This window comes from Aspergillus steynii, assembly GCF_002849105.1.
Source record: "Aspergillus steynii IBT 23096 chromosome Unknown P170scaffold_2, whole genome shotgun sequence".
In the NCBI taxonomy this organism is placed as follows: domain Eukaryota; kingdom Fungi; phylum Ascomycota; class Eurotiomycetes; order Eurotiales; family Aspergillaceae; genus Aspergillus; species Aspergillus steynii.
Window position 1 is genome coordinate 1,569,576 of NW_020194399.1, and position 23,654 is coordinate 1,593,229.

At 54.9% G+C, this 23,654-nt stretch overlaps 6 protein-coding genes across 6 annotated transcripts; 4 read left to right on the top strand and 2 right to left on the bottom strand.

The window, feature by feature from the left end:
• Positions 1–2,683: 2,683 nt before the first annotated feature.
• Positions 2,684–5,152, top strand: steA (sexual development transcription factor SteA; the record flags this gene model as incomplete). Its single annotated transcript, XM_024843807.1, has 5 exons — positions 2,684–2,807; positions 2,939–3,038; positions 3,104–4,645; positions 4,763–4,846; positions 4,900–5,152. 5 exons carry the CDS (start codon positions 2,684–2,686, stop codon positions 5,150–5,152), a joined length of 2,103 nt encoding a protein of 700 aa, XP_024707145.1.
• A 1,782-nt stretch (positions 5,153–6,934) lies between these two features.
• Positions 6,935–11,423, top strand: P170DRAFT_443969 (sodium/hydrogen exchanger 3; the record flags this gene model as incomplete). The annotated part of the gene is made up of 6 exons (XM_024850596.1): positions 6,935–7,235; positions 7,293–8,531; positions 9,153–9,188; positions 9,267–9,416; positions 9,482–10,141; positions 10,195–11,423. 6 exons carry the CDS (start codon positions 6,935–6,937, stop codon positions 11,421–11,423), a joined length of 3,615 nt encoding a protein of 1,204 aa, XP_024707146.1.
• Positions 11,424–12,013: 590 nt separating this feature from the next.
• Positions 12,014–13,239, bottom strand: P170DRAFT_471771 (zinc-dependent alcohol dehydrogenase; the record flags this gene model as incomplete). Its single annotated transcript, XM_024852868.1, has 3 exons — positions 12,014–12,060; positions 12,147–12,501; positions 12,589–13,239. 3 exons carry the CDS (start codon positions 13,237–13,239, stop codon positions 12,014–12,016), a joined length of 1,053 nt encoding a protein of 350 aa, XP_024707147.1.
• A 581-nt stretch (positions 13,240–13,820) lies between these two features.
• P170DRAFT_433727 (uncharacterized protein) lies at positions 13,821–14,222 on the bottom strand (the record flags this gene model as incomplete). Its single annotated transcript, XM_024848562.1, has 1 exon — positions 13,821–14,222. A coding segment is annotated over exon 1 (302 nt), but the record flags the coding sequence as incomplete, so codon positions are not given.
• Positions 14,223–15,314: 1,092 nt separating this feature from the next.
• ino80 (chromatin-remodeling ATPase INO80) lies at positions 15,315–20,630 on the top strand (the record flags this gene model as incomplete). Its single annotated transcript, XM_024843777.1, has 4 exons — positions 15,315–15,836; positions 15,962–16,480; positions 16,531–20,326; positions 20,407–20,630. 4 exons carry the CDS (start codon positions 15,315–15,317, stop codon positions 20,628–20,630), a joined length of 5,061 nt encoding a protein of 1,686 aa, XP_024707149.1.
• Positions 20,631–21,011: 381 nt separating this feature from the next.
• Positions 21,012–23,564, top strand: hemA (5-aminolevulinic acid synthase HemA). The gene is made up of 2 exons (XM_024852075.1): positions 21,012–21,686; positions 21,772–23,564. The coding sequence occupies exons 1-2, from the start codon at positions 21,344–21,346 to the stop codon at positions 23,355–23,357; spliced, it is 1,929 nt and encodes a 642-aa protein (XP_024707150.1). The 5' UTR covers positions 21,012–21,343; the 3' UTR covers positions 23,358–23,564.
• Positions 23,565–23,654: the final 90 nt, after the last annotated feature.

The following is a 23,654-nucleotide window of genomic DNA, read 5'->3' on the forward strand; positions in this document are numbered from 1 at the left end:
ACGATATCGTTCAATAGGAGCCCTAGGGGCGGTGGGGCTCGATCAGGCTACCTCCCATTGGCGCATCGTTAGCGCTCACCTGGCCGCTGAAACAAGGGGGCGAATGCTTCACTGCTGTTTCCTGTGCCCGTTTCATCTGTTTGTGCAGGCTTGGCATTGTTTGGCTCCACCCGGAGCGGCATCCATGGATGCTACGCTCTCCAAGATACATTATTGACCGGCAGCACTAGGGAAATTCGGAAGGCTGGGACTGGGAAGTGGGAAGGTTCTCCGTGGATTATGGGTATCCTCTGTGCATGCTCCGGCGTAGTTTTTAATTTATTAACCGCCGTGTTGATCGCTTCGACTGCAGAAACTCAAGAAAGGTTGAGGTCAGCGTGCCATAGTAAGCTGACCCAATAAAACCTCGCTTTTCGGGCCATACGGGTAGGTAATCTATGGAGGACAGTAGATGCAGATTTAGGTTACACTCGTACTTGGGAAGAGATAAAAATAATTCACCTTCAAAAAAAGGGCAGAGTAGAAGGGACCCAAAAAATCAAATAAAAAACGAGAGAGGGAGGGTAGGGGCTGCCCTTTTCCGCCATCCAAAAATTAGGTTAAACTCTATGGAGCACAAAAAACATACCTACTATGCTATCCGCGCATGAGATCATACGGAGGAGTACTGTGTATGGAGGGCAGTTGGATGCAAGAGACGAAAAAAAAGAAAAAAAGCACGTTAGATATCCCTCTCTGCACTCCGTACTCTGTAGTCAGTACCTAGGTACCTAGTCACCATGGCTGGTCTGTGAAATGTTGCCGCCACTTGACATGTGTCTGTAGGCAGTGGCTGTAGCCACATACCTACAAGGTAGGAATACACCTGAAATATTTTTGAGAAGCGAGCGATGTTATCGTGGTGGCCACATGCGGAGTATAACTCAACGAGGAAATCTTCTTTGGCCCCCATTCTCTCCTCCCGGTCGTCTCTAGTCGATGGATGTCTGCGCAGTACGTACTACGAAATGCAGGTCCCGACTGGTAATAATACACACTAGGTACCTACCTAGGTAACCTAGGTAGGAAGCGCGCAAGTTTCTACTCCGTACGTGCCGGAGTAGTATGGTTGAAGCCGTCGGTTTTTCACTGACTAAGGGGGGAGAGTCTAACCCGACCGAGAGGCAGATCCGGCAGCAGAACGGAGTGACCTAGGTATGATCCAGCGTGGCCCCAGAGTCTATCTACAGCGACGAGCCAGAAGAGATCATGGAGGGAGGAAAACGGAATGGAATCTTTGGAACTGGACGGGAGCCCCACTCTTCCAACCTTGGATTGGATGATGATGTACGGAGGACGGATGGGCGGTACACCTACCTGCCCGGATACGTGACCGTATCGATACCGCAGTATCTTACCACCTGCCGTGCTGGCAGCCATTCGGACTGGCCCATCGAGGTGAAGTACGGTAATCCGGATGTATCGGTACCGTGTCCACTCGTCCGTCCCATCACCGTCCCTTCCCTTCTTACGGTCCCTGGCGCTTGCCCCCGCTTTACCCTATGAAAGCCCTACTTTTTCGTCGCCTCCCGGAGCCCAACCAACCTAATAATAATAATATTGGATTATTATTTCATTCCCGGAAAAAAAAAATCGTAATAATAATTATGAGCGAAGACAAGAGTCAGGAAACAGGTCATCCAAGTATTCCGCGCTAGACTTGTTAGTCCGATTTAATTAAGAGGAGAAGCCGAAAAAGGGCTCCAACTGGGCGACTCGATCCATGGTCTCGGTCGACTCTCCCTGAATTTCGTTTCCCAGCCTACTCCGTAAGTGAACAGCTGCCCCCCCTGTGGACTGGGAATACTGGTGATTATTGTCGTCGATTGCCATTGGATTCATTATATTTTTTTATTTTTATTTTTTTTGCCTTTCATTTTTTGATTTTATCATCATTTTTTTTTATTTATTTCACTTAGTGCCATCACACTATTATTTGTCTTTTTTATTTTATTTTTTTCTAGCGCTTCTTTATTACTTGATATATTTTATTATTCTTGGGTTATTAGTCGTTTACCGCGTTGCTTGCTGGCTGCACCATTTACCGCTGTAAGGGAAGACCTAGCGACTTTACATACCTACCTCATCCTCCGCCTTCTCCCATCCTCTTTCTCCCCCTCTCCTCATCGTCACTGGTTCCCTTTCGTGTTTACCTCCCTTCGTTTTCCCATTTTATTTTATTTTATTACTTTTCTTATTTCTTTTTCTTTTTCTATCTTTTCGCCGCGCGAGTTCTTCAAAGAGACTTGGAATCAGGCTGGCCCTCTTCATCTCTCTGTTGCCTTCTTTTCCGCCAACCTTCCATTCTCTTTGTTGTTGACGAGCTTCGCAGCATCAGCGCCTGACTGCATTTTCAAGAGGCTGGTTCCTCTTGTGTTTGGATTGCCTATCCATCACTTTCTTTATCGTCCTCCTACTCTGGTTTTGCAACACCTTCTCTTCCAAAAGTTTGTGGCTTTCTTATTTCCCGAAACGGGGGTGTTTTTGACTGTGCGTATACCTGTCTCGACAGTAATCCGGGCGCGACCGTTGATCTCGCTCGCTCTTTATCCATCCCCGATGGCCCCCCATTCGCGCTTTATCCATCAAAGGTCGGCAGTCTCAAACTAATGCGTCTACTAGGTATCTGTTCGCTGGAGCAAAAATGTATCCCCAACATGGTGCTCCCATGGCACCGCCTCAGAAGCCTGAGACGTTTATGCTTTCGAGCGAAGCCCAACAGAGCCTCCCTCATGATGCGCAAGTCGCACTGCAGCAAGTTGACAACCGTGAGTGCAGTCGAAACTTCCCTTACACCCTCCGCTTCCATCGTCTTCTATTCCGCCCCTGGGTTCCAACGCGACTTTGTTATCGCCCGAGGTATAGGGGTCATCGTGACTAAGAACGGATAATCTTCTAGTGAAATACTTCCTCCTCTCGGCCCCGGTGGACTGGCAACCGGATCAGCTTATCAGACGGTTCCTGCTACCAACTGGCGACTACATCTCATGCGTTCTCTGGTTCGTTCAGTCGGGATTGATTAGCTCGCTCTTAAGGGAAGAGCCTTGAAGCTGATTTGTGACAGGAGCAACCTCTTCCATATCTCGGGTACCGATATCGTCAGATGCCTTGCATTCCGATTCCAAGCCTTTGGCCGCCCTGTCAAGAATTCCAAGAAATTTGAGGAGGGAATCTTCTCAGATCTCCGTAATCTCAAGGCCGGCACCGATGCGACCCTTGAGGAGCCGAAGAGCCCGTTCCTAGACTTCCTTTACAAGAACAACTGCATCCGTACGCAGAAGAAACAGAAAGTCTTTTATTGGTACAGCGTCCCGCATGATCGGCTGTTTCTCGACGCGCTGGAACGTGACCTGAAGCGGGAGAAGATGGGACAGGAGGCGACCACCGTTGCGGTCAGCGAGCCCGCTCTGTCTTTCGAGTTTGATTCATCCCAGTCACTGTATGAACAGCTCACAAAGGCGCAACAAGCAAATTCATCTTCGTTTGCTGCACACGCAAGTACGACATATGGCCAACCCGCATCCCCAGTGGTTCGGACCGTTGACGCTATGCCTCCTCCCCAGATGGCTCCTCAGATGGCTCCCCCAGCGTTAGCCCTTCTCCCGGACGAGTCTGGCAACCCCGCCATGTACAGCCAGATCCCAATGCCGAATCCTCTAGCTCAGAACGTTGTTAAGCGCGAGCCGGATTATGGGCAGATTCACTATGATCGCAACGGAATGCCGATTGCTCGCATACACCAACGTCACGCTTCCATGCCCACCTTCGTCGAATATTCGCCGGCTCCGTCGTTTGTTTCGTCGCAGTATGAAGACTACAGCAACCGGGGTTTATCCTTCGAGCCCGTCACGCCTCCACAGCACAGTGCACAACTTGGGGCCGAACCAGCTTATATTGCCAACGAGGATACCGGCCTCTACACTGCCATCCCCGAGGTGTCTTCCTCGGGTGCCTTCAACCCAATGATGCATATGCCCACCTCCAACCTTGCAAGCGCGCATTTCCCGACCCCTGCGAGAACATTTCACTCCAACGTTTACTCGGTCCTTGAGGGTTCGCCGACATACAAGCAGCGGCGACGCCGTTCTTCCATCCCCCCAGGGGCCCCCAGCGCAATCCCTACGTCGACACCCTCCCAGGTGACTGGACCACCCGCCCAGCCTATCTCCTATGCCGCCCATAGGCCAAGCGATCTTCGACGATCTGTCTCTAGCTCTGTGGCGCCGGTCATCGAGGCCGATGAATCGCAGCACACCACCCGCCGCGTCATGAATGGTTACCCGACCACTACTCTCCCGCAGAAAAACTTGCTGCATGAGATATCGCGTAATGGTGCCCCGCTATCTAGCCTTGACGAGAATGCCGAGCAACATAATCTATCCCTTGCAACCCCTGCCGACGAGCTTACTGCTCTGCCCAATGGCGACGCTTTGGAGACCGCTGTTCAGCACAGTGCCACGAACAAGGCGGAGCGTTACGCGCCTGGACCCGTTCGTCGTGCCCGAAGTGCCACCATGATGGAACTTGGGCCATACCCCCAAAAGTCTCACTCTTGTCCAATCCCGTCGTGCGGGCGGCTCTTCAAGAGATTAGAGCATTTGAAGCGGTAAGTCGCAGAAACCTATTTTTAACCGTTTTATCATCGGGCCGCCTCTTCTGCAAGATATGCAGGGGGTTCCCGTGTGACGATTTCTGTAGCCGCCCACTAACATTTAGCGTGCAGACACGTGAGAACCCACACTCAGGAACGGCCCTATCCTTGTCCATACTGCAACAAAGCCTTTTCACGATCGGACAATCTCGCGCAGTAAGTTCCCTGTGTACCCTATGCCGGCAGCTCAGGCTTATTCAATGTAACAGACATCGTCGAATTCACGAGGCCCAACAGGATGGTCAGCCCCCACTCCCTGTCCCGGAAGATGACCTGGAGAACGAGGAGAACGAGTTCAACTCCCACGATGAAGGCTCTTCGCCTTCCGAGTCCGTGCCGAGCACTATGATCAATGCTCCCAACATGGTCTCGATGCCTCCTGCCATGACCATGCCTCCTACTATGCATCCAATGGTGGCACCTCATATGATTGCTCCCCAACTCTTGCAGCAGCAGATTTAAGACCAGTCTACGATGACCAGTTGGGCTCTTGTTGACCACCTGACAAGGAAAAAAGAAAAAATAAAGAAAAAAAAATCAAAGGGAGATCTTCCGTACCTCATTGGCCCTGTTACAGGCTTGAGGGCAATAGCGGCATCAAGTTTCCGCCAACCTTTCCGATTTCATAGACTTATAGGATACCATTTTCCTTTTTTGATGCGTTGATTGTTTGTGGATACCATTTGACTCACTGGTAGGCCAGTGGGCCCCAAATTTCTTTGACTGCGTGCGCTATATCACTGGGGTGTTGGGCTTCTTGGACGTTCTTATCGAATTTCACAGGAAGGGCTGCTGGTGCTCCTTTGCCACTCGGCTTTCAATGGGACCGAAGATGATATTTAGCACGGGATTGCTCCAAATGTCTTTTTTTGGGTCCCTGTTGAAGGGCTTTTTCCTTTCCAGCATGATTTTTTAATGGGTGTGGCCGGAGCGGTGAGCTTTGCCCGCATTGCTCTTGTCATTGTGTTTATTCTGCGCAGGCTTTCCTTTGTCTTTATGTGCTATGTTGATAATGGGGTTCTTTTGTTTTATTTTTTTTGTCATTTCTCTCTCTTTCTGTCGATCTGTTTAGGAGATGGCCGGAATGTTGCAGGCATCATAGGAAGTGCAATGCAATTTGGAACCACGGTGGAGAGTATCTTTCGAGGCACGGATATATCGTGGGATATGATTGAAGATTGGATTTTAGTCGTGCTTTCCGACATGTGGAAAGCATGAGGGCTGTAAGCAGCTACATATTTACTTTTGACCAGTTATAGACTTTTTTTTTTTTTTTTTTTTTTCCACTCCTTTCTGCTCCCTCTCTGATCTCCCTCCGTTATCCATGGTTGCAGCAGAGAATTACCCACCAGAACACCTGATCAGCGATCGACGTCACGTCATGCGCCCGGATGTGTCACGTGCCGGAGCCTGATGACATGGCTCGATCCCTGCGCAGCTGCAATGTTCTCGGCGTAGAGCAAACAAGCTACAAGTCGTCGGCTCATGTCGTCCTCTCTCGACCTTGTTTATTCCAACGTGATGGCGTCTCTATAAATCCACTGTATCTTATCGCACAGCTAGCTATTGATTTGTTGGTTTTACTTCCCACCTGGTGGTCCGTCTTCCTGGCCTAACTGAGGACTCGAAATATCGGTGTGTTGCGACAGCATTTACAGATAGTCCAACTCATCAGCCCCCTTGGGTTTCTCAAGTCGGGATTTACTGTTCATATAGCTGGTCTCTCTTTGCCTAGGCCATCCTCGTCCGAATATCTTAGCGCTTCGAGGGTCGATTCGTTGCAAGCAGCTGTCCACCCACACCTCTATTGGAGGTACTCTATACACGTTGTGATTAGTCCATCAGCATCACACTGATGGCGGACACGCATGATCGCTCTGCAAATGAGACGTCCCCACTTGTGGGACCGGGACGTGGGCCTAACGATGATCAAGTGCACCCGATACCAGGTCTTGGGGGACACTGTACTTCTGGTGCCGAGGATACACATGATATCTCGAAAACAAAAAGCAGCTGGTATCTGTTCTTGTTGACATTAAGCATTGGTGGGTAAGTTGTCTGCTCTACCGGTCCGTCTAAGAATATATTCTCTACAGATCGCATATCTGACCAGACATATTTAGTTTACAGATAGTATGGGCTGTTGAGCTCTCGAACGGTTCGGTATGTGTGCATGCCTCCTTTGTCTCCGTTCGGGCACCTACTGATTGGGATTAATTACAGCCCTATCTCCTATCATTGGGAATGAGTAAAGCTTTGCTTGCGTTCGTATGGATTGCAGGTCCTCTTACCGGTACGCTCGTGCAGCCATATATCGGTATCTGCAGTGACAATTGCCGGGTATCATGGGGGAAACGAAAACCATTCATGATCTTCGGCGGAATGGCCACGGTTGTGGCTCTGCTGGCTCTCGCTTGGGTGCAAGAGATTGTGGGCGGCTTTCTCGGAATCTTTGGCGTTGACCCGGCCTCTTCGGGCACCCGGACGGTAGTCATTATCCTGGCGACTATCTTGATGTATTGTCTGGATTTTGCAATCAACACAGGTAGGTCGGACATGCCGGGCATGGCTCTAGAACTCGAAGTTGACGGTTCTGTCTCAGTCCAAGCAGGCATTCGATGTTTCATAGTTGATAATGCGCCCGCCCATCAGCAGGAATCGGCAAATGCCTGGGCTTCGCGAGTCACTGGCGTGGGGAATATTTTCGGATACATATTTGGATATATTGAGCTACCGAAATATTTCCCCTTCTTCGGAGACACCCAGTTCAAAGTCCTGTGTGCACTGGCATCGATATCACTTACCGTCACGCTGTTAATCAGCTGTTCATACATCAAGGAGCGCGACCCACGACTAGACTCGCCGGCGTCGTCAGGAAACCCCGGGATAGTCACTTTTTTCAGACAGGTTTTCAAGTCGATCAAGCATCTGCCGCCGCAGATTGCCAAAGTCTGCGAAGTCCAACTGGCTGCATGGGTTGGCTGGTTCCCCTTCCTCTTCTATGCCACGACATACATTGGCCAGCTTTACGTGAACCCCATTTTCGACGAGCACCCGGATCTATCTGATCGGGAAATCAATGATGCATGGGAGACAGCCACCCGGATCGGAACCTTTGCTCTCCTGGTTTACGCGATCATTTCATTTGTTACTAACATAGCGCTCCCTCTTTTCGTTGTTCCCACCTACGATCCCGTTGTCCCAGCCAAAGATCGCCCTGCAGATGGCAGGTTGGACGAGGAACCCGTCCTGAATGACAGAAGAAGGTCATTTTCTAGCCTCCCAAGTGGAGAGCCACCGGTCGATAGAGCGCATGGCAAGCGATTCGATGCTGCCGAAGGACCGAAATGGTTGTCCAAATTGCAGATCCCCGGGTTCACTCTCCGCCGAGCGTGGCTCCTGTCGCATGTACTGTTCGCACTATGCATGCTCAGTACATTCTTCGTGTATAGCTACCAAGCCGCCACGGTGGTCATTGGGTTGGTCGGAATCTGCTGGGCCGTGACGCTTTGGGCACCCTTTGCCCTAATCTCTGCGGAGGTGGCACGCATCGATGCGGAACGCCGGATCAAGCGTCAACGGCTGGCGATAGCTGACGGCGGCGAGCGGCAGTTTGCGAACGGCACTCATACCCCATTCGATCGAGAGGGCCCTGGTGGTGATGATGATGATGATTTGGAAACGGGCTCGACGTCAACTCCTCTGAAAGCAGAAGCGGAGGACGAGAATCTGGCGCAGGCGGGGATCATCCTGGGGCTGCATAACGTGGCGGTTTCTGCGCCTCAGATCCTGTCGAGTCTGGTCTGCAGTGTGATCTTCAAGATGGCGCAGAAGCCCAGAGGCGAGCCGTGGGATGACAGCGTTGGATGGGTCTTGAGGTTTGGTGGATGTGCCACAGTGCTTGCGGCCTGGTTAACCAGTCGGCTTACCGACAAAGGTCGACAGTAGATGAGATGAGATGCGATGCAATGCAATGCAATGTAAAGCGAGTTTCCCAGTAAAACCCCGTTGCCGTGGTGGTTCCCTTGTAGGTTGTCGAGAGGAAGAACGAACGGCTCATCGGCCCGGAGCTTCGAGTCTTGGCCCGCAACGATTACTTGGCCCCAAACCAAAAGTTCCCGACCGTCCGTTATCTCTCCTCCTCTTCCCTTTACCTTCCCCCTCGACCTCACCTCCAACTCCCCCCCGACGCGACCCTTTCTTTCCCTGTCCACTCTCTCGCCGTGGATTATGTGCGCCGTGGTCTGGCGTCACGAACTCATAGCTGGAGTTAACCGTTTGGTGTTATCCGCCGTTGGGGCGGCCCGGACTTCATAACAATGGCCAACCAACTCATGAGCGACACCCTCCACCAGCTGCTGCGTATGTTCTCCTGTCCCTCTCGAAGGCGCCTCGCCGATCTCTTTGTCTGTTCGTGCGCGCGGGCTTGACGACCTGCTGACCGACGAATGGCTTTATCTAGGGAGAGCGGCGGAATCGGAGACAGACCCCGACGAAGGTACGCGCCCTTAATCCACCCTACGAGGCTTGAACTTGGGTCGGCAGCATCGGTGCTGACGGCGATGGGGGATGGCAGATGCTCCGGAAGCTGGTACCAAGGAGTTCTTTAGCTCCTGGGCGCTTTTCATCCTGATTATGCTCCTGATGTTTGCGCTCTTCACGAGTTACATTCTCCAACAGAAGAAGATCCAGGCAGTCCACGAAACCGTCCTGTCCATTTTTGCGGGTATGTCTTTTCCTGAAATGACTGCGACAGCGTTAGCGGCCTCTCTCTCATACCCAGCGCTTTAGGTATGTTCGTCGGGTTGATTATCCGGCTGAGCCCCGAATCGCCTATCCAAGACAGTGTCACCTTTGACTACCAGTTTTTCTTCAACCTCCTTCTTCCGCCGATTATCTTGGCTTCGGGATACGAATTACACCAGGCGAATTTCTTCCGGAACATCGGCACCATCTTGACTTTCGCATTCGCGGGCACCTTCATTTCCGCGATCGTGCTAGGACTGGTTTTGTTTATCTGGACGAGGATTCCGCTAGATGGGCTGAACATTACCTTTGTCGAGGCGATCTCTGTGGGCGCAACGCTGTCCGCTACCGACCCTGTCACCATCCTCGCCATCTTCAACCTCTACAAAGTCGAGCCGAAACTCTACACGGTGATTTTTGGCGAGTCGATTCTGAACGATGCCATCGCGATTGTTCTGTTCGAGACGGCGCAGAAATACGCGGATAGCGAAGCTGGGTCGTTGTCCTTCCTCAACCTTTTTGAGGCCATCGGCCTGTTCTTGTTGGTGTTCTTCGGCAGTATGCTGGTAGGCATGATCGTAGGGATCATGACTGCGCTGGGCCTGAAGTATACGCACGTCCGTCGGCAGCCTAAGATCGAGAGTTGTTTGATTGTCCTCATTGCATACGCCAGTTACTTCTTCTCCAATGGCGTTTATCTTTCCGGTAAGTGGTGGCCCGACTCATTTGAACCATGTCCCAGAAACTCACCGTGGTAGGAATCGTGTCTCTCCTGTTCTGCGGCATTACGCTGAAGCATTATGCCTACTACAACATGTCTCGCCGAACGCAGTTGACAACAAAGTATCTTTTCCAGGTGATGGCACAGTTGTCTGAGAACTTCATCTTCATCTATCTTGGCCTGGACTTGCTGGTCCAACGAAACCTGCAGTTCAAACCCCTGTTCATCATGGTCACCGTTTTTGGAATCTGCATCGCCCGCTACCTGGCCGTTTTCCCGCTGTCCAAAGCCATTAACTGGTTCATCCGATACCGGGCTCGGCGCCGTGGGATGGATGTCGCGGATGAGCTGCCCTTCGCCTATCAGGCCATGCTCTTCTGGGCCGGGTTGCGGGGAGCTGTCGGCGTCGCGCTTGCTGCGGGCCTCAAGGGTGTCAATGCGCCGGCCCTGCGCGCGACCGTCCTCGTCGTTGTCGTGCTGACCGTCATCATCTTTGGCGGCACGACCGCTCGAATGCTGGAGATTCTCGGGATCCGCACGGGTGTGGTCGAAGAGTTGGAATCGGACGATGAATTCGACATCGAGGTGACAAACGGAGGCACGTATTATAAGCGCTCCGACACCGCTCTCGGATACACGCCTCGTCGGATGGATTCCACAATTCCCCTAGACGGGATGCAGCGAGGAACCATAGACCGGAACGACAGCTACTCGAGTGGTAACAATCGCCGCCCAAGCCCTCCGGCGCCGTCCTCTTCCGGCCGGAGTCGCGGTCATTCGCGACTCTACTCGAACGCGTACAGTCCCAAGGACACGCAGACGAGTCGGGACCGATCCTCAACAGCCACGCTCCTTAATAACGGCGGCGCCCCAAGCCACAGCGGCAGCAGCGCGGCCAGCGAGGATGAATTTGGTCTGAGAACCACTGGCAAAAGTCGCGTGCCGGACGCCGACCAGGTCGACGCCTTTGACCTGGACGTGGATGATGCCCCCTCGGATGACGACCTCCCTCCATCTGCACACGCAGCATCTCGGCTACGTCGATCTCCCTCCCATCTGGGAGGCTCCCAAGCACCCCCTTCGGCCAGCGCGTCTCCCTCGAGACGAGAAGCGTCGGGAATGAGCGCCAGAGATGCCATTCGCGATCTTTTCTCCGGCGGAGCGTCCGGAGACCATGCCGCCTGGTTTCGGCAGCTGGATGAAGATTATATCAAGCCCCGACTTCTGCTAGACCAGTCAAATCATAAGGGGCCCGGTGCCGTTTAGATGATGTTTTTTGTTTTGTATACTTAACGCTTTGCTTTATGCTTCTCTCGCCTCACACGACCGATCGACGATAGGGGCTGGGGGCGGAGCTCTTGAACCCTGTTTGCCTTGCTTGTTGACATGCCCTGGTTTCTGTTTTCTTTTCCATTTTTTCTTTCTTCTTTCTTGGCCCGTTGATGAGACGCCACTGGGTCTGGAACCCCAAGGAATCGACCGTAATCTGTTTAGCGAGATAAAGACTTCTGGATTTCGGATAGTCACAATAGATGCCATCCTATGATGATTTTTACAATGTAACCCGATTCAACTTTCACCTACATAGGATCTCAAGACGCCGGTTGGGGGTAGAGGAGGCCAGAGAGAACAGGAACAGACGGCAAATGGACGGGCGCGAGATTAGATCAGTAGAAGTAGATGCCTTGATTTGAGACCGCTGCATGCACAGTATAAGAACGGCTAGGCTTTCGTTATCTTGTGCGCGGCTACAAGTTATTGTAAAATGGCCAGATCAAAGAGCAAAAGGAAGAAAAAAAAAATGCCATATGCGAACCCAACGCCATATTTCACGAAACTCCATACGCTCCCGTCTCTTACTGTGGCACGTCGAGGACGTAGCGGCCGGCAATCTTGCCTTGTTCTGGTTGCGAACTCTCGTCAGCTCAATGTTCAAATGACAGGGGAAGAAAGAGAGAGCAAAAGAGAGGGAGGAGGGTAGCAGCCTACCCATCAATTCAAAGATCTTGGGAAGGTCGCTCAAGGGGGCCGTCTTGAATGGCGCCTTGATCAACCCACGAGCGAAGAAGTCCACCGCTTCCACACCATCCTGGCGATTACCGACGTAGCTTCCTTTGATGTTGATCATGCGCACCACCGTGTTGAACACGGGAGCTCGCAGGGACGCACCGGCTGGGAGACCGATGGCGACCACGGAGCCACGCGAGCGAACGTATTCAGTCGCCTGCTGGAAGGGCTTTTCGGCGACGGCAAGCAGGAGTACGGCGTGAGCACCGAGACCGTCGGGGGTGGCAGCTTTGACGTCGGCGACGAGATCCTTGGATTTGGAGAAATCGACATACGCCTTTGTGAAGGGCTAGAGTTAGCACAGGGACCATAGCGCGCGGCAATGGCCAAGAAAAGAAGAAAAGAGAAGACCCAAAGCACGTACTTCGGAACCCAACTCCTCGCACATAACTTTCTTTTCGTCACCGGAGTCAATGGCGATTATGCGGAGTCCCATGGCCTTTGCGTACTGCTGCGCCAGCGAACCCAACCCACCACCCGCACCGACGATGGCCACCGTCTGACCGGGGCGTGCTCCCGATTCCTTCAATCCCTTGTAGACGGTGAGACCCGCACACAAGATAGGAGCGATGGCGTCGAGAGGGACGTTCTTGGGCAAATTGGAGGCAAGGGCAGCTTTGGCCACGGCGTACTGCTGGAAGGTTCCGTCGACGGTGTAGCCAGACAGAGAGGCGTTGGGGCAGAGGGGCTGCTCGGCCTGTCTGCAGAACTCGCAGGTCATGCAAGATCCATTCAGCCATTTGATGCCGGCATGGTCGCCGATCTGGAAGTCCTTGACCAGCTCGCCTTTGGCGACGACAACTCCCGCGCCTTCATGGCCGCCAACCAGAGGTAGCTTCACGGGCAAAGGCCAATCACCTTTCAAAGCATGGAGGTCGGTGTGGCAAACACCCGAGTATCGAATCTTGACCAGGATCTCATCCGGTCCGGGATGAGGGACGGGGATCTCCTTGTAGATGAGCGGGCCGCCTTTCTGCTCGGCGACCTGCGCCCACTGCTTCTCCGGAAGAGACATGGTGACCGATGGTGGTTGGGTAGAAGCGTGAAAGTGGTGTAGGAGCTAGATTGGAGCGGCAAGGGAAAAAGAGGACAGGCACTCGGTGATAGAAAGAGACTCGAAAAGACTGATAGGACGGATTGCACGGTAGAGCAAGGGGGGAGAAACTTGACGGGCTTTTATAGTTCTCTCATCCAGCCATCCAGCCAGAGAGGGGAGGTGGGAAGACCGATCCGACGGTGGGGTGATGTGAGTACAATGAGCCAGGTCAGGATGACGTTGTGTCATTCACCATTCACATTCACTGATTTTATGAAAAGTACGACGAAGATGATAGGGAATGATCAGTCGGTCGTACGGAAGAGTAAGCTGCAGGGGACACCACGCGCTTCCAATCTTCGGCTCCGGATGGCATTGCGGCCGTAACTAGCTGAATCCCTCGAAAGTCTAACGGCGGCCATGTCAGGCCATGAAACGGAGATAAAGCTGGAAAGATTGGAGATCCCATCATCCCGTTTGCTTTCGGCGTTTCCAGTGTTTCCCTGGTCTGGCGGGAAGGAATCCATGACCGCCGCGGCGAGTAGCAGACGTCATTGAAGCGGGGGGGGGGGGGGGGGGAGACAGACAGACCCATCTCTTCGTTTCGCACTCCGCATTCTCCGGATCCTTTTGACGGGCAAAGTCACTCAGACCCATAATTGAGCCAGCCCCGGGGAGGAGAAGCTGGACCAACGTGGATACGGACATTCACCGAGTATGGGGGGACGAAGGCTGATCGCCGGGGAAGTCTAGAAGCGATGATTTCCCGGGATGCGAAGCACATTGTCGAATGATTCGGCGGGCAGGTGGAAGCCGGGCCACGTCTGCGGGCGCCACCACGGGAAGAGGGGGATGATGATTGACTGGGGAGGAGGGTTGATGGAGGACAGAGAGAGAAGAGAGAAGACAGAAGAAGAACAGGGAGAACGAGCCTTCCGTAGATGGACATGCGTCGCTCCTTCCACCTTGGGGGAATCGCCGCCTGGGAGCCCGCGGAGTCAGGCATCCACACTAGTCCCGTTGGGGCCGCGACGGCGGTGCCTGAGGTGTCGGGGTCCTTTGCGCCCGTCATGGACGACCGTTCAGTGTTTAAGCCCGTAACCACATACCTAAATCTAATTTACAGAGTATACACAGCTTGAACGGTCCATGGATGACCACCTGCCCGCCGGCACGCAGCAGAATACAGCACAGATACGGTAGGATACGGTAGGATACGGGCGTCTGCCGCCGGGCTCAGCGCGGGGGCGGCGCGGCGTACGAGACGAGACGGAAACGGGCCACTCCGCCATCGCCATCGCCATCCGCAGTCTTTCGCTCTCTCTTTCTTCCTCGTTCTGGTCTTCTCCTCTCTCCGTCCGGCTCGTCCCTTTTCCTTCCTTTCCTTTTCCCTGTCTTGCTGGACCATCCGCCCGTTCTCTCCCCTCCTCTTTCCTTCCTTCTCCCTCCCCCCTCCTGGCATCTCTACTCCCATCATCCTCTCATCTGCTTCATCCGAACCACACCGTTTTAGCTCCTGATTCCTCTCCCAACCGTCTCGTTTGTCCTGTCCTTGCCTTGTCCAATCCGTCCGAACCAAACCCGACCGCTTCGTGGGCCTCCTTCACGCGACCTGCCCGGCGCATCCTTTCTTCGCCGTGCCGCAATAGCTGGCCCGCCAACCGGTTGTTCGGTTCGTCGTCCAAACACAACGTGCGAGATCAGGGCAATCGATACAAAGTACGTACCGACGTCCTCAAAATCAGCTGGCCTTGCAGATCGGCCGGAGAATCCACCCTCCCCCATCCGAGACGACGGTTCCCTGTCGTCCTGTCTCCTGTTTCTTCGTCCTCTGTCTCGACCACCTCGGAATAGGGTTCCCCGAATTAATACGTTGGTCTCTTAGGGAGCATCTCGGGTGGACCAACGCGGTATCGCCGACTCGTTAAGGTCGCTTGGGCGCATGGAGAGCGGTCGCCTATCGTGCCGGTTCAGATTCACCTGACCCCCGTCCGTTCGCCCCTTCTCGACGTTGGCCATCGATTCAATCATCGCCGTCGCGCTCCACGGCCATCATGACGGGGGCTCCGCCGTACAATCCCCAGTCCCCTTCCCAGCAATCTCGTTATCCCGCCTATTCGCCTCCCAGCAAGAACCGCCCTTTCTACCCCAACAATGACCAATACCAGCAACACCCTCCCCAGACACCTCCCGCCTTTCCGCCTCAATCTTCCCTATCGAGGAGCCCTCACTACTCCCATGCCTCGTCTCCGCTACCCGCCGCACTCCCGCCTTTGAAGGGTAACGCGCCTGCGCCCCATCCCTCCGACCCTTCTTCACAGTATCAACCACATTCATCGGCCGGCGCACCACCCCAATTTCTGCCCCGACCGTACTCAGGATCTGTTCTATCGGGAAACGGGGCTTCGCCTTACAACCAGTCGAGTCCATCTCACCCCCACCCTTCGGGTCGCCCGGAGAGTCATCCACATTTATCCCCCAAGAAGGAGGCGGCCTCCTCACCTTACGCCATGGGGAACCACAGCTATTCGTCAATGCCGCGGGAGCCGAGACCATCCTCGCCCCTTAAGGAAGCTGTATGTCTTCTTTCTTTCCTTCCTTCTTTTTCTTTTTGGTCTCTGGATCTCTTTCGTCATGTGATCCGAATTGATCTCCCCCTTGCCCTGACCGAGCTAATTGAACACCCCTTTCTTCCCATCAGAAACCGACTCGAGCGGCAGATCCCATGTCTTTCGCAAGCATTCTTTCTGGACCGGCCGAGGAAGCGCCTCCGAAGAGACCATCTCCTCCCCTTGAAACAACTGCCCCTGTACCGATGACGTCTGAGCCAGTTCTCAAAGCCCGCTCACCTGTGCCCATTACGGCCGCAATATCCCATCCAAGGGTCAAGGAACAGGAGCCGGATTTCGCGCCCAGCTTTTCTTCAATCAAAGCAGACAAAGGACTTAGCAGCACTGAGAGGCGTCTTCGGACGGGAGAATTAGAGCCGACGGACTCGACTCCAACTAACGCCAACGGCCTCCCAACCCGTGCCGCCCCGACGCGAAAAATGCTTTCCGAACGTGATAACGAGGCTGTCAATAAGCTGATGGCTGAGATTGACAATGCCGACAAAAGTGACGTCGAAGGACCAGGCTTTGAGGGGGAGCTGGAACGTTACGAAGCTCGGGGCAAGAAAAGAGCCATCAACGCAGAGAAGGCCGAGAGTGTCAGGCGCAAGGTAATTATCGTCCTGATCTATAAGGGATTTATTTCTGACACCAATTCCAGCGCCGCCGAAATGACTTCTTGATAAAACTCGGGAAAACATTTGAAAAGCAAGCCTCCGCTGGTATGGATCGCTTCAGGGTGGCGAATGAATCCTCCGTCATCGCTGAGGTGCAGGCGAAAGAAATTCAGGACGAAAAGGAGCGCAAAAAGGACATGCAACGGAAGCGACGCCGAGAGAACACGGTGCGCCTGGAGATGCAGAAGAAGATCGAGGCGGAGCGCAAGGCAAACAAGGCCCAAGACTCTGCCGAAAAAGCGAAGTTTCTCCGCGAGGCCGAACGGGCTCAGCGCAAGATCAAGATCACCAAACGAGCCCTGGACGGCGTCACGGCGCCCGAAGAGATCGGCGAAGTCACGCCGTTGGCTCCAAACCTGGAAGGCGGCACGACCAGCTCCTTTCACATCGGCCGCTCCCCGTCTCGACGCAAGTCTGGACGTGGTGGCCCCGTTACGCGTCCCAAAAAGTCCAAGGAACAAAAACAGGCCGAGAAAGATGCCGCGGAAGCCGCCTATGCCGCCATGGAGAACGAAGAGCTTCTGCCAATCGCCCCTAAGGATGATCCCCGGAAAGAATCCCTCAAGAAGGAAACTAAGGGCAGTCGTTCCAAGGAGGCCACGCCCACTCCTCTGTCCGCCTTCGAGACCAAGGGTTACAATCAGATCTACGAGCAGATCTGGCGAGACATCGCCCGCAAAGATATTCCTAAGGTCTACCGCATCAAGGCACTCTCGCTCAGCACGCGCCAGGAGAACCTACGCAAAACGGCTCAGCTGGCCAGCAAGCAATCTCGCAAGTGGCAAGAACGGACCAATAAGAGCATGAAGGATACACAAGCTCGCGCCAAACGCACGATGCGTGAGATGATGTCGTTCTGGAAGCGGAACGAACGTGAGGAGCGGGACATGCGTCGCTTGGCCGAGAAACAAGAAATCGAATCGGCCAAGAAGGCAGAAGCCGAGCGCGAAGCCAACCGCCAGAGGCGTAAGCTCAACTTCCTGATCTCCCAAACCGAACTCTACTCCCACTTTATCGGTCGAAAGATCAAGGGCGCCGAGGGCGATGAAGCCGGGGACACGGCTATGGAGGGCGGGGACGAGACTGCCCAGCCCGACAAAGGCATCGACGACGTGGGCGCCAAAGTCACCAATTTCGAAGACCTGGACTTTGACGCCGAAGATGAAACGGCGCTGCAGCAGGCTGCCATGGCCAACGCGCAGAATGCGGTCCAGCAGGCCCAAGACCGAGCGCGCGCTTTCAACAATGCGAACCAGGACGACCCGATGGCGGCCATGGACGAGGGTGAACTGAACTTCCAGAACCCAACCAGCTTGGGCGATATCGAGATCTCTCAGCCGTCGATGTTGACCGCGAAACTCAAAGAGTATCAGCTGAAGGGCCTGAACTGGCTGGTCAACCTCTACGAACAGGGTATCAACGGCATTCTGGCAGATGAGATGGGTCTTGGTAAAACTATCCAGTCGATTTCTGTCATGGCCTACCTGGCCGAGGTCCACAACATCTGGGGCCCGTTTTTGGTCATTGCGCCCGCATCTACTCTGCACAACTGGCAGCAGGAGATCACTAAATTCGTCCCCGACATTAAGGTCCTGCCTTACTGGGGTTCGGCCAAGGACCGCAAGATTCTCCGCAAGTTCTGGGACCGGAAGCACATCACCTACACCAAGGAATCGGAATTCCATGTTCTGGTGACCTCGTACCAGCTGGTGGTTCTCGATGCCCAGTATTTCCAGAAGGTCAAGTGGCAGTACATGATTCTCGACGAAGCCCAGGCCATCAAATCGTCGCAAAGCTCACGGTGGAAGAACCTCTTGGGTTTCCACTGTCGGAATCGTCTTCTGCTCACGGGTACACCCATTCAAAATAACATGCAGGAGCTGTGGGCTCTTCTCCATTTTATCATGCCGACCCTCTTTGATTCACATGACGAATTCAGCGAATGGTTCTCGAAGGATATCGAGTCTCATGCGCAAAGTAACACGAAGCTCAACGAGGACCAACTCAAGCGTCTGCATATGATTCTGAAGCCCTTCATGCTTCGTCGTGTCAAGAAGCATGTTCAGCAGGAGCTCGGAGACAAGGTGGAGAAGGATATCTTCTGCGACCTTACCTACCGCCAGCGGGCCTACTATACCAACCTGCGCAACCGCGTGAGTATCATGGATCTAATCGAGAAGGCGGCCATTGGCGACGAGGCCGACAGCACGACCTTGATGAACCTCGTCATGCAGTTCCGGAAAGTCTGCAATCACCCCGACCTCTTCGAACGAGCCGAGACGAAGTCGCCCTTCTCTCTGGCGCATTTTGCGGAAACCGCCTCGTTTGTGCGGGAAGGGCAAAATGTCGACGTCGCCTACTCAACCCGCAACCTGATTGAATACCCTCTTCCGCGCCTTCTGTGCGGTTCGAGTGGCCGGGTCGACGTGGCCGGGCCGGACAACACGCAGGCAGGCTTCCGCGGCAAGTATCTGGATCACTTGATGAATATATTTGCGCCCGATAATATCAAGCAAAGCGCCAATGGCGACGGTGCCTTTTCCTTCTTGCGCTTTGTGGACACGTCGATCGGGGAAGCTTACGAGCAGTCACATCTCGGGGTCTTCGAGCGTGCAACCCGGCGCCGTGGCCTGACGAACCGGTTGTCCCGCCTGAACGTGATCTACGACGAAGATCGCGACGAAACGGCGGCGTCGGCGCTGCCCCATACCATGTTCAACATTGTTCAGCGCAATGACCGCCGTGCCGTGCACGACATCACTACGGAGGGCTACATGCGGGACCTCATGACCGTTTCGCAGTCGACGTTCGAGCGGGAGGGGCTGAACGTCATCGAACCCTGCGTGAGTCCGGCGGCTTCGGCGCCCCCCGTCACTCTTGCGGCCTCCAGCCGAGGCTCTCTGGTCGAGATGAGGGACAGTCTGTTCAACGTGCCCGTGCGCCATGCTCTGCTCCCGACGTCCTCGAAGCAGTTGGATCTACAGATCTTGGAGAAGAAGGTCGATCCGGTTCCTTACTCCCCTGCCCCTATGCTGCCGGACCCGATCTCGACCAAGGGACGGTACACGCACATCGAGGTGCCTTCCATGCGGCGGTTCGTCACCGATTCGGGCAAGCTGGCCAAGCTGGACGAGCTGCTACGCGAGCTGAAGGCGGGCGGGCACCGGGTGCTGCTGTATTTCCAGATGACGCGGATGATCGATCTGATGGAGGAATATCTAACCTACCGCAACTACAAGTACTGCCGGCTGGACGGAAGCACCAAACTGGAGGATCGTCGCGACACGGTGGCCGATTTCCAGCAGCGACCGGAGATCTTCGTCTTTCTTCTGTCCACGCGTGCGGGTGGACTGGGTATCAACCTGACGGCCGCCGACACGGTCATCTTCTACGATTCGGACTGGAACCCCACGATTGACTCGCAGGCGATGGATCGAGCGCACCGTCTCGGCCAGACGCGGCAGGTGACGGTGTACCGGCTCATCACGCGGGGGACGATCGAAGAGCGCATCCGCAAGCGTGCGCTGCAGAAGGAAGAGGTCCAGCGGGTGGTCATCTCGGGAGGAGCCGCCGGCGGCGTGGACTTCAACACGCGCAACCGGGAGAGCCGCACCAAGGACATTGCCTTGTGGCTGGCGGACGACGAGCAGGCGGAGCTGATCGAGCAGAAGGAGAAGGAGGCGGCGGACCGCGGCGAGGTGTTCGGGTCCAGTAAAGGCGGCAAGAAGGCGGCGCAGAAGAAGAAACGCGACATCACGCTGGATGATATGTATCATGAAGGTGCGTGGCCTTGTCTCCCCCCCCAAACTCCCGACCGAAATTCTAGACGGATGATGCTAACCTCTCATGAAACTCGACAGGCGAAGGCAATTTCGACGATGCCAGCGCGAATGCCAGTGGCAAGCCGTCCGGGGCGGCGACACCGGTGTCGACGGCGGAGAACGTGGGAACGCCGTCGACGACGCCGGTGGCCAAGCGCGGTGGTCGCGGACGCGGATCGGGGAAAGGCACGTCCAAACGAGCCAAAACTACGAAGGAACGATTACGTCTGATCGATGGTGACGGCGGGTTGGGACCCAGTTGACATACATTCGCATAGATGATGTACCAAAAAGACGACGGTTGGGGCGTTATTTGCAGCTGTGGTGATTTGATTCTTTTTTTTTTTTTTTTTTTTTCTTTTCTTTTCTTCTGTGTGTTTGAATGTTTGTTATTGATGTTCTACCATCTTTATTCTTTCTTTCTCCCTGGGAGCTGCCCTCAGTTCTCGTGTGTATCAACAAACCCCATTATTAATTCCATGCCATCGAGTCGCTCAATCGGGCAATGTTCTCCGCCATCAGATGTAAGCGTGCAGCCGCGGCAAGTGAGCCGGTCACGCCGAGACCGAAAGTTACGCGGAACTGCCGGGGGCGGCAGGAGCCTGACAGCCTGAGGCCAGGGCTCTGGTAACTTACCGGGCTTCCGTACCGGTTCTCATGGAAGCCCGGTAACTTTACAACTTGGAAGGTAACCTGAAGGTAACCTTCCATTCCAGGAATGGAAGAGTCACCGCCACCCCCCGCGACCGGCCAATCAGAGCGGCGCCGAACGTCAGCCGACGAGGCTTCGCCCGAGAGGCCGCTGACTCAGCCCCCCTCCCCAATCAATTAATTCCATACGAGCCTGGCCGCACCGGATCACTTTTTTCTCTTCCTCTTCTTCTCCCATCTGCTCCTCCTTCCCCCTTTTCCCGCCTGTCACTCTCCGACTCTCCTGGCGTCTCTCCTCCTGGTTTCACGCACTCCCTCGCTCTCCATGGAGTCTCTCCTCCAGCAATCCCGGGCCATGTGCCCTTTTCTCAAGCGCACTTCCGCCGCCACTTTGCGGTCTCTATCCACCGCAACCCGCCCCAGCACCAGCCCCGGCGGTGGGACCATGTCCAACCTCCAGGTCCTGGCTCGTCGCTGCCCCGTCATGAGCAAGGCCCTGGCCGTTCAGAGTGCCCGCATGGCCGGCACTAAGAGATTCACCTCCTCTGCCGCCGGTGTCACGGCCAACAGCAAGTACCTCCGCCCGACGGCTCCCCGACGAGACTTGCACTCGACCAGCGGCAATGGCGCCAATCTGAGCCCCGACGTCTTGAAGGATTCTCAGAGAGGTGAGTAGACTTGACTGGTGTCTTGATATATCCGGGGGGGGGGGGGGGAATTTCATGTACTGATCGGAATGGATTGCTCTATCAGGCCATCCCAACTTGTCTCGAGTTGAACGCCGCCCCGGCTTTGCCCCCGCCGCGGTTTCCGGGCCCCGCCCCGAGGCCCCGGCGACCGCGCCTTTCGACTACAATGCCTTCTACCGCACCGAATTGGACAAGAAACACAAGGACAAATCATATCGCTACTTCAACAACATCAATCGCCTGGCGCAGGAGTTCCCCCGGGCCCACACGGCCTCGCAAGAAGAGCGCGTGACCGTGTGGTGCTCCAATGACTACCTCGGCATGGGACGCAATCGTGAAGTGCTGAACTCGATGCATCGGACTCTCGATACCTACGGCGCCGGAGCTGGCGGCACTCGGAACATTTCCGGACATAATCAGCACGCCGTGGGCCTTGAGAGCACGCTCGCCAAACTGCACGACAAGGAATCCGCTCTGGTTTTCAGCTCCTGCTTTGTGGCCAACGATGCCACCCTGGCGACCCTGGGCAGTAAGATGCCGGACTGCGTGATTCTGTCCGACAGCCTCAACCATGCGTCCATGATTCAGGGCATCCGCCACTCGGGCGCGAAGAAGATGGTTTTCAAGCACAACGATCTGGTCGATTTGGAAACCAAGCTAGCCTCCCTCCCTCTGCATGTTCCCAAGATCATTGCCTTCGAATCCGTCTACAGCATGTGCGGATCGATCGCTCCCATCGAACAGATCTGTGACCTGGCGGACAAGTATGGTGCCATCACCTTCCTGGACGAGGTCCACGCCGTGGGCATGTACGGTCCTCACGGCGCGGGTGTTGCCGAGCACCTCGACTACGATGTCTACGCTTCCCAGGATACCGCCAATCCTCGCAGCACCAAGGGCAGCGTGATGGACCGCATTGACATCATCACGGGCACGCTGGGCAAGGCGTATGGCTGTGTCGGTGGCTACATCGCCGGTTCGGCGGCCATGGTCGACACCATCCGCTCACTTGCCCCCGGCTTCATCTTCACCACGTCGTTGCCGCCCGCCACCATGGCTGGCGCCGACACGGCCATCCAGTACCAGTCCCAGCACAAGCGGGACCGTGTCCTGCAGCAACTGCACACTCGCGCCGTCAAGGCCGCTTTCCAGGAGCTGGACATCCCCGTGATCCCCAACCCGTCGCACATCGTGCCCCTCCTCGTCGGAGACGCCGAGGTCGCCAAGCAGGCGTCCGACAAGCTGCTGGAGGAGCACGGCATCTACGTGCAGGCCATCAACTACCCGACCGTGCCTCGCGGCGAGGAACGGCTGCGCATCACCCCCACCCCGGGCCACGTCAAAGAGCATCGCAACCACCTGGTGCAGGCCGTCCAGGCCGTCTGGAACGACCTGGGCATCAAGCGTGCCAGCGATTGGGAAGCGCAGGGCGGATTCGTCGGCGTGGGCGTGGAAGGCGCCGAAGCCGCCAACCAGCCCATCTGGGAGGACGCGCAGCTGGGACTGAAGGCCGGCGAGACCGTCGAGGCGGCCGTCAACCGTGAGTTCCGCGAAGAAGCGGCGCGGTTGCTGGCTCCCCACATGCAGACGACCAAGTCTGCCCGGCCTCTGGCGGCTTCTACTTCGATCCCCGTCGGAGTCGCGGCTTAAGTGACGACCAACACCTGTCTGGTCCCCCAAGTGTCGTTTGATTTTTGTTTTTGGACCTTAGCTCTATGACTCTTTTTCTCCCTAAAGAACCGGCCTGTCTTTACCATGTTTTGGGTTCTATTTTCAAATCAAAGCTATTTATTCCTTGACGTCGATTATTATGACGATGTCTGGTCACACACACACACACACACACACACATTCTGGCTCCTGTTCTCTATCGCTGCGTAATTTGCTTGTAGTTCATTAGTTCCCTTTGCAGTAGTCGTATGATCTTGTCCATCTAGCTGCCCTTGT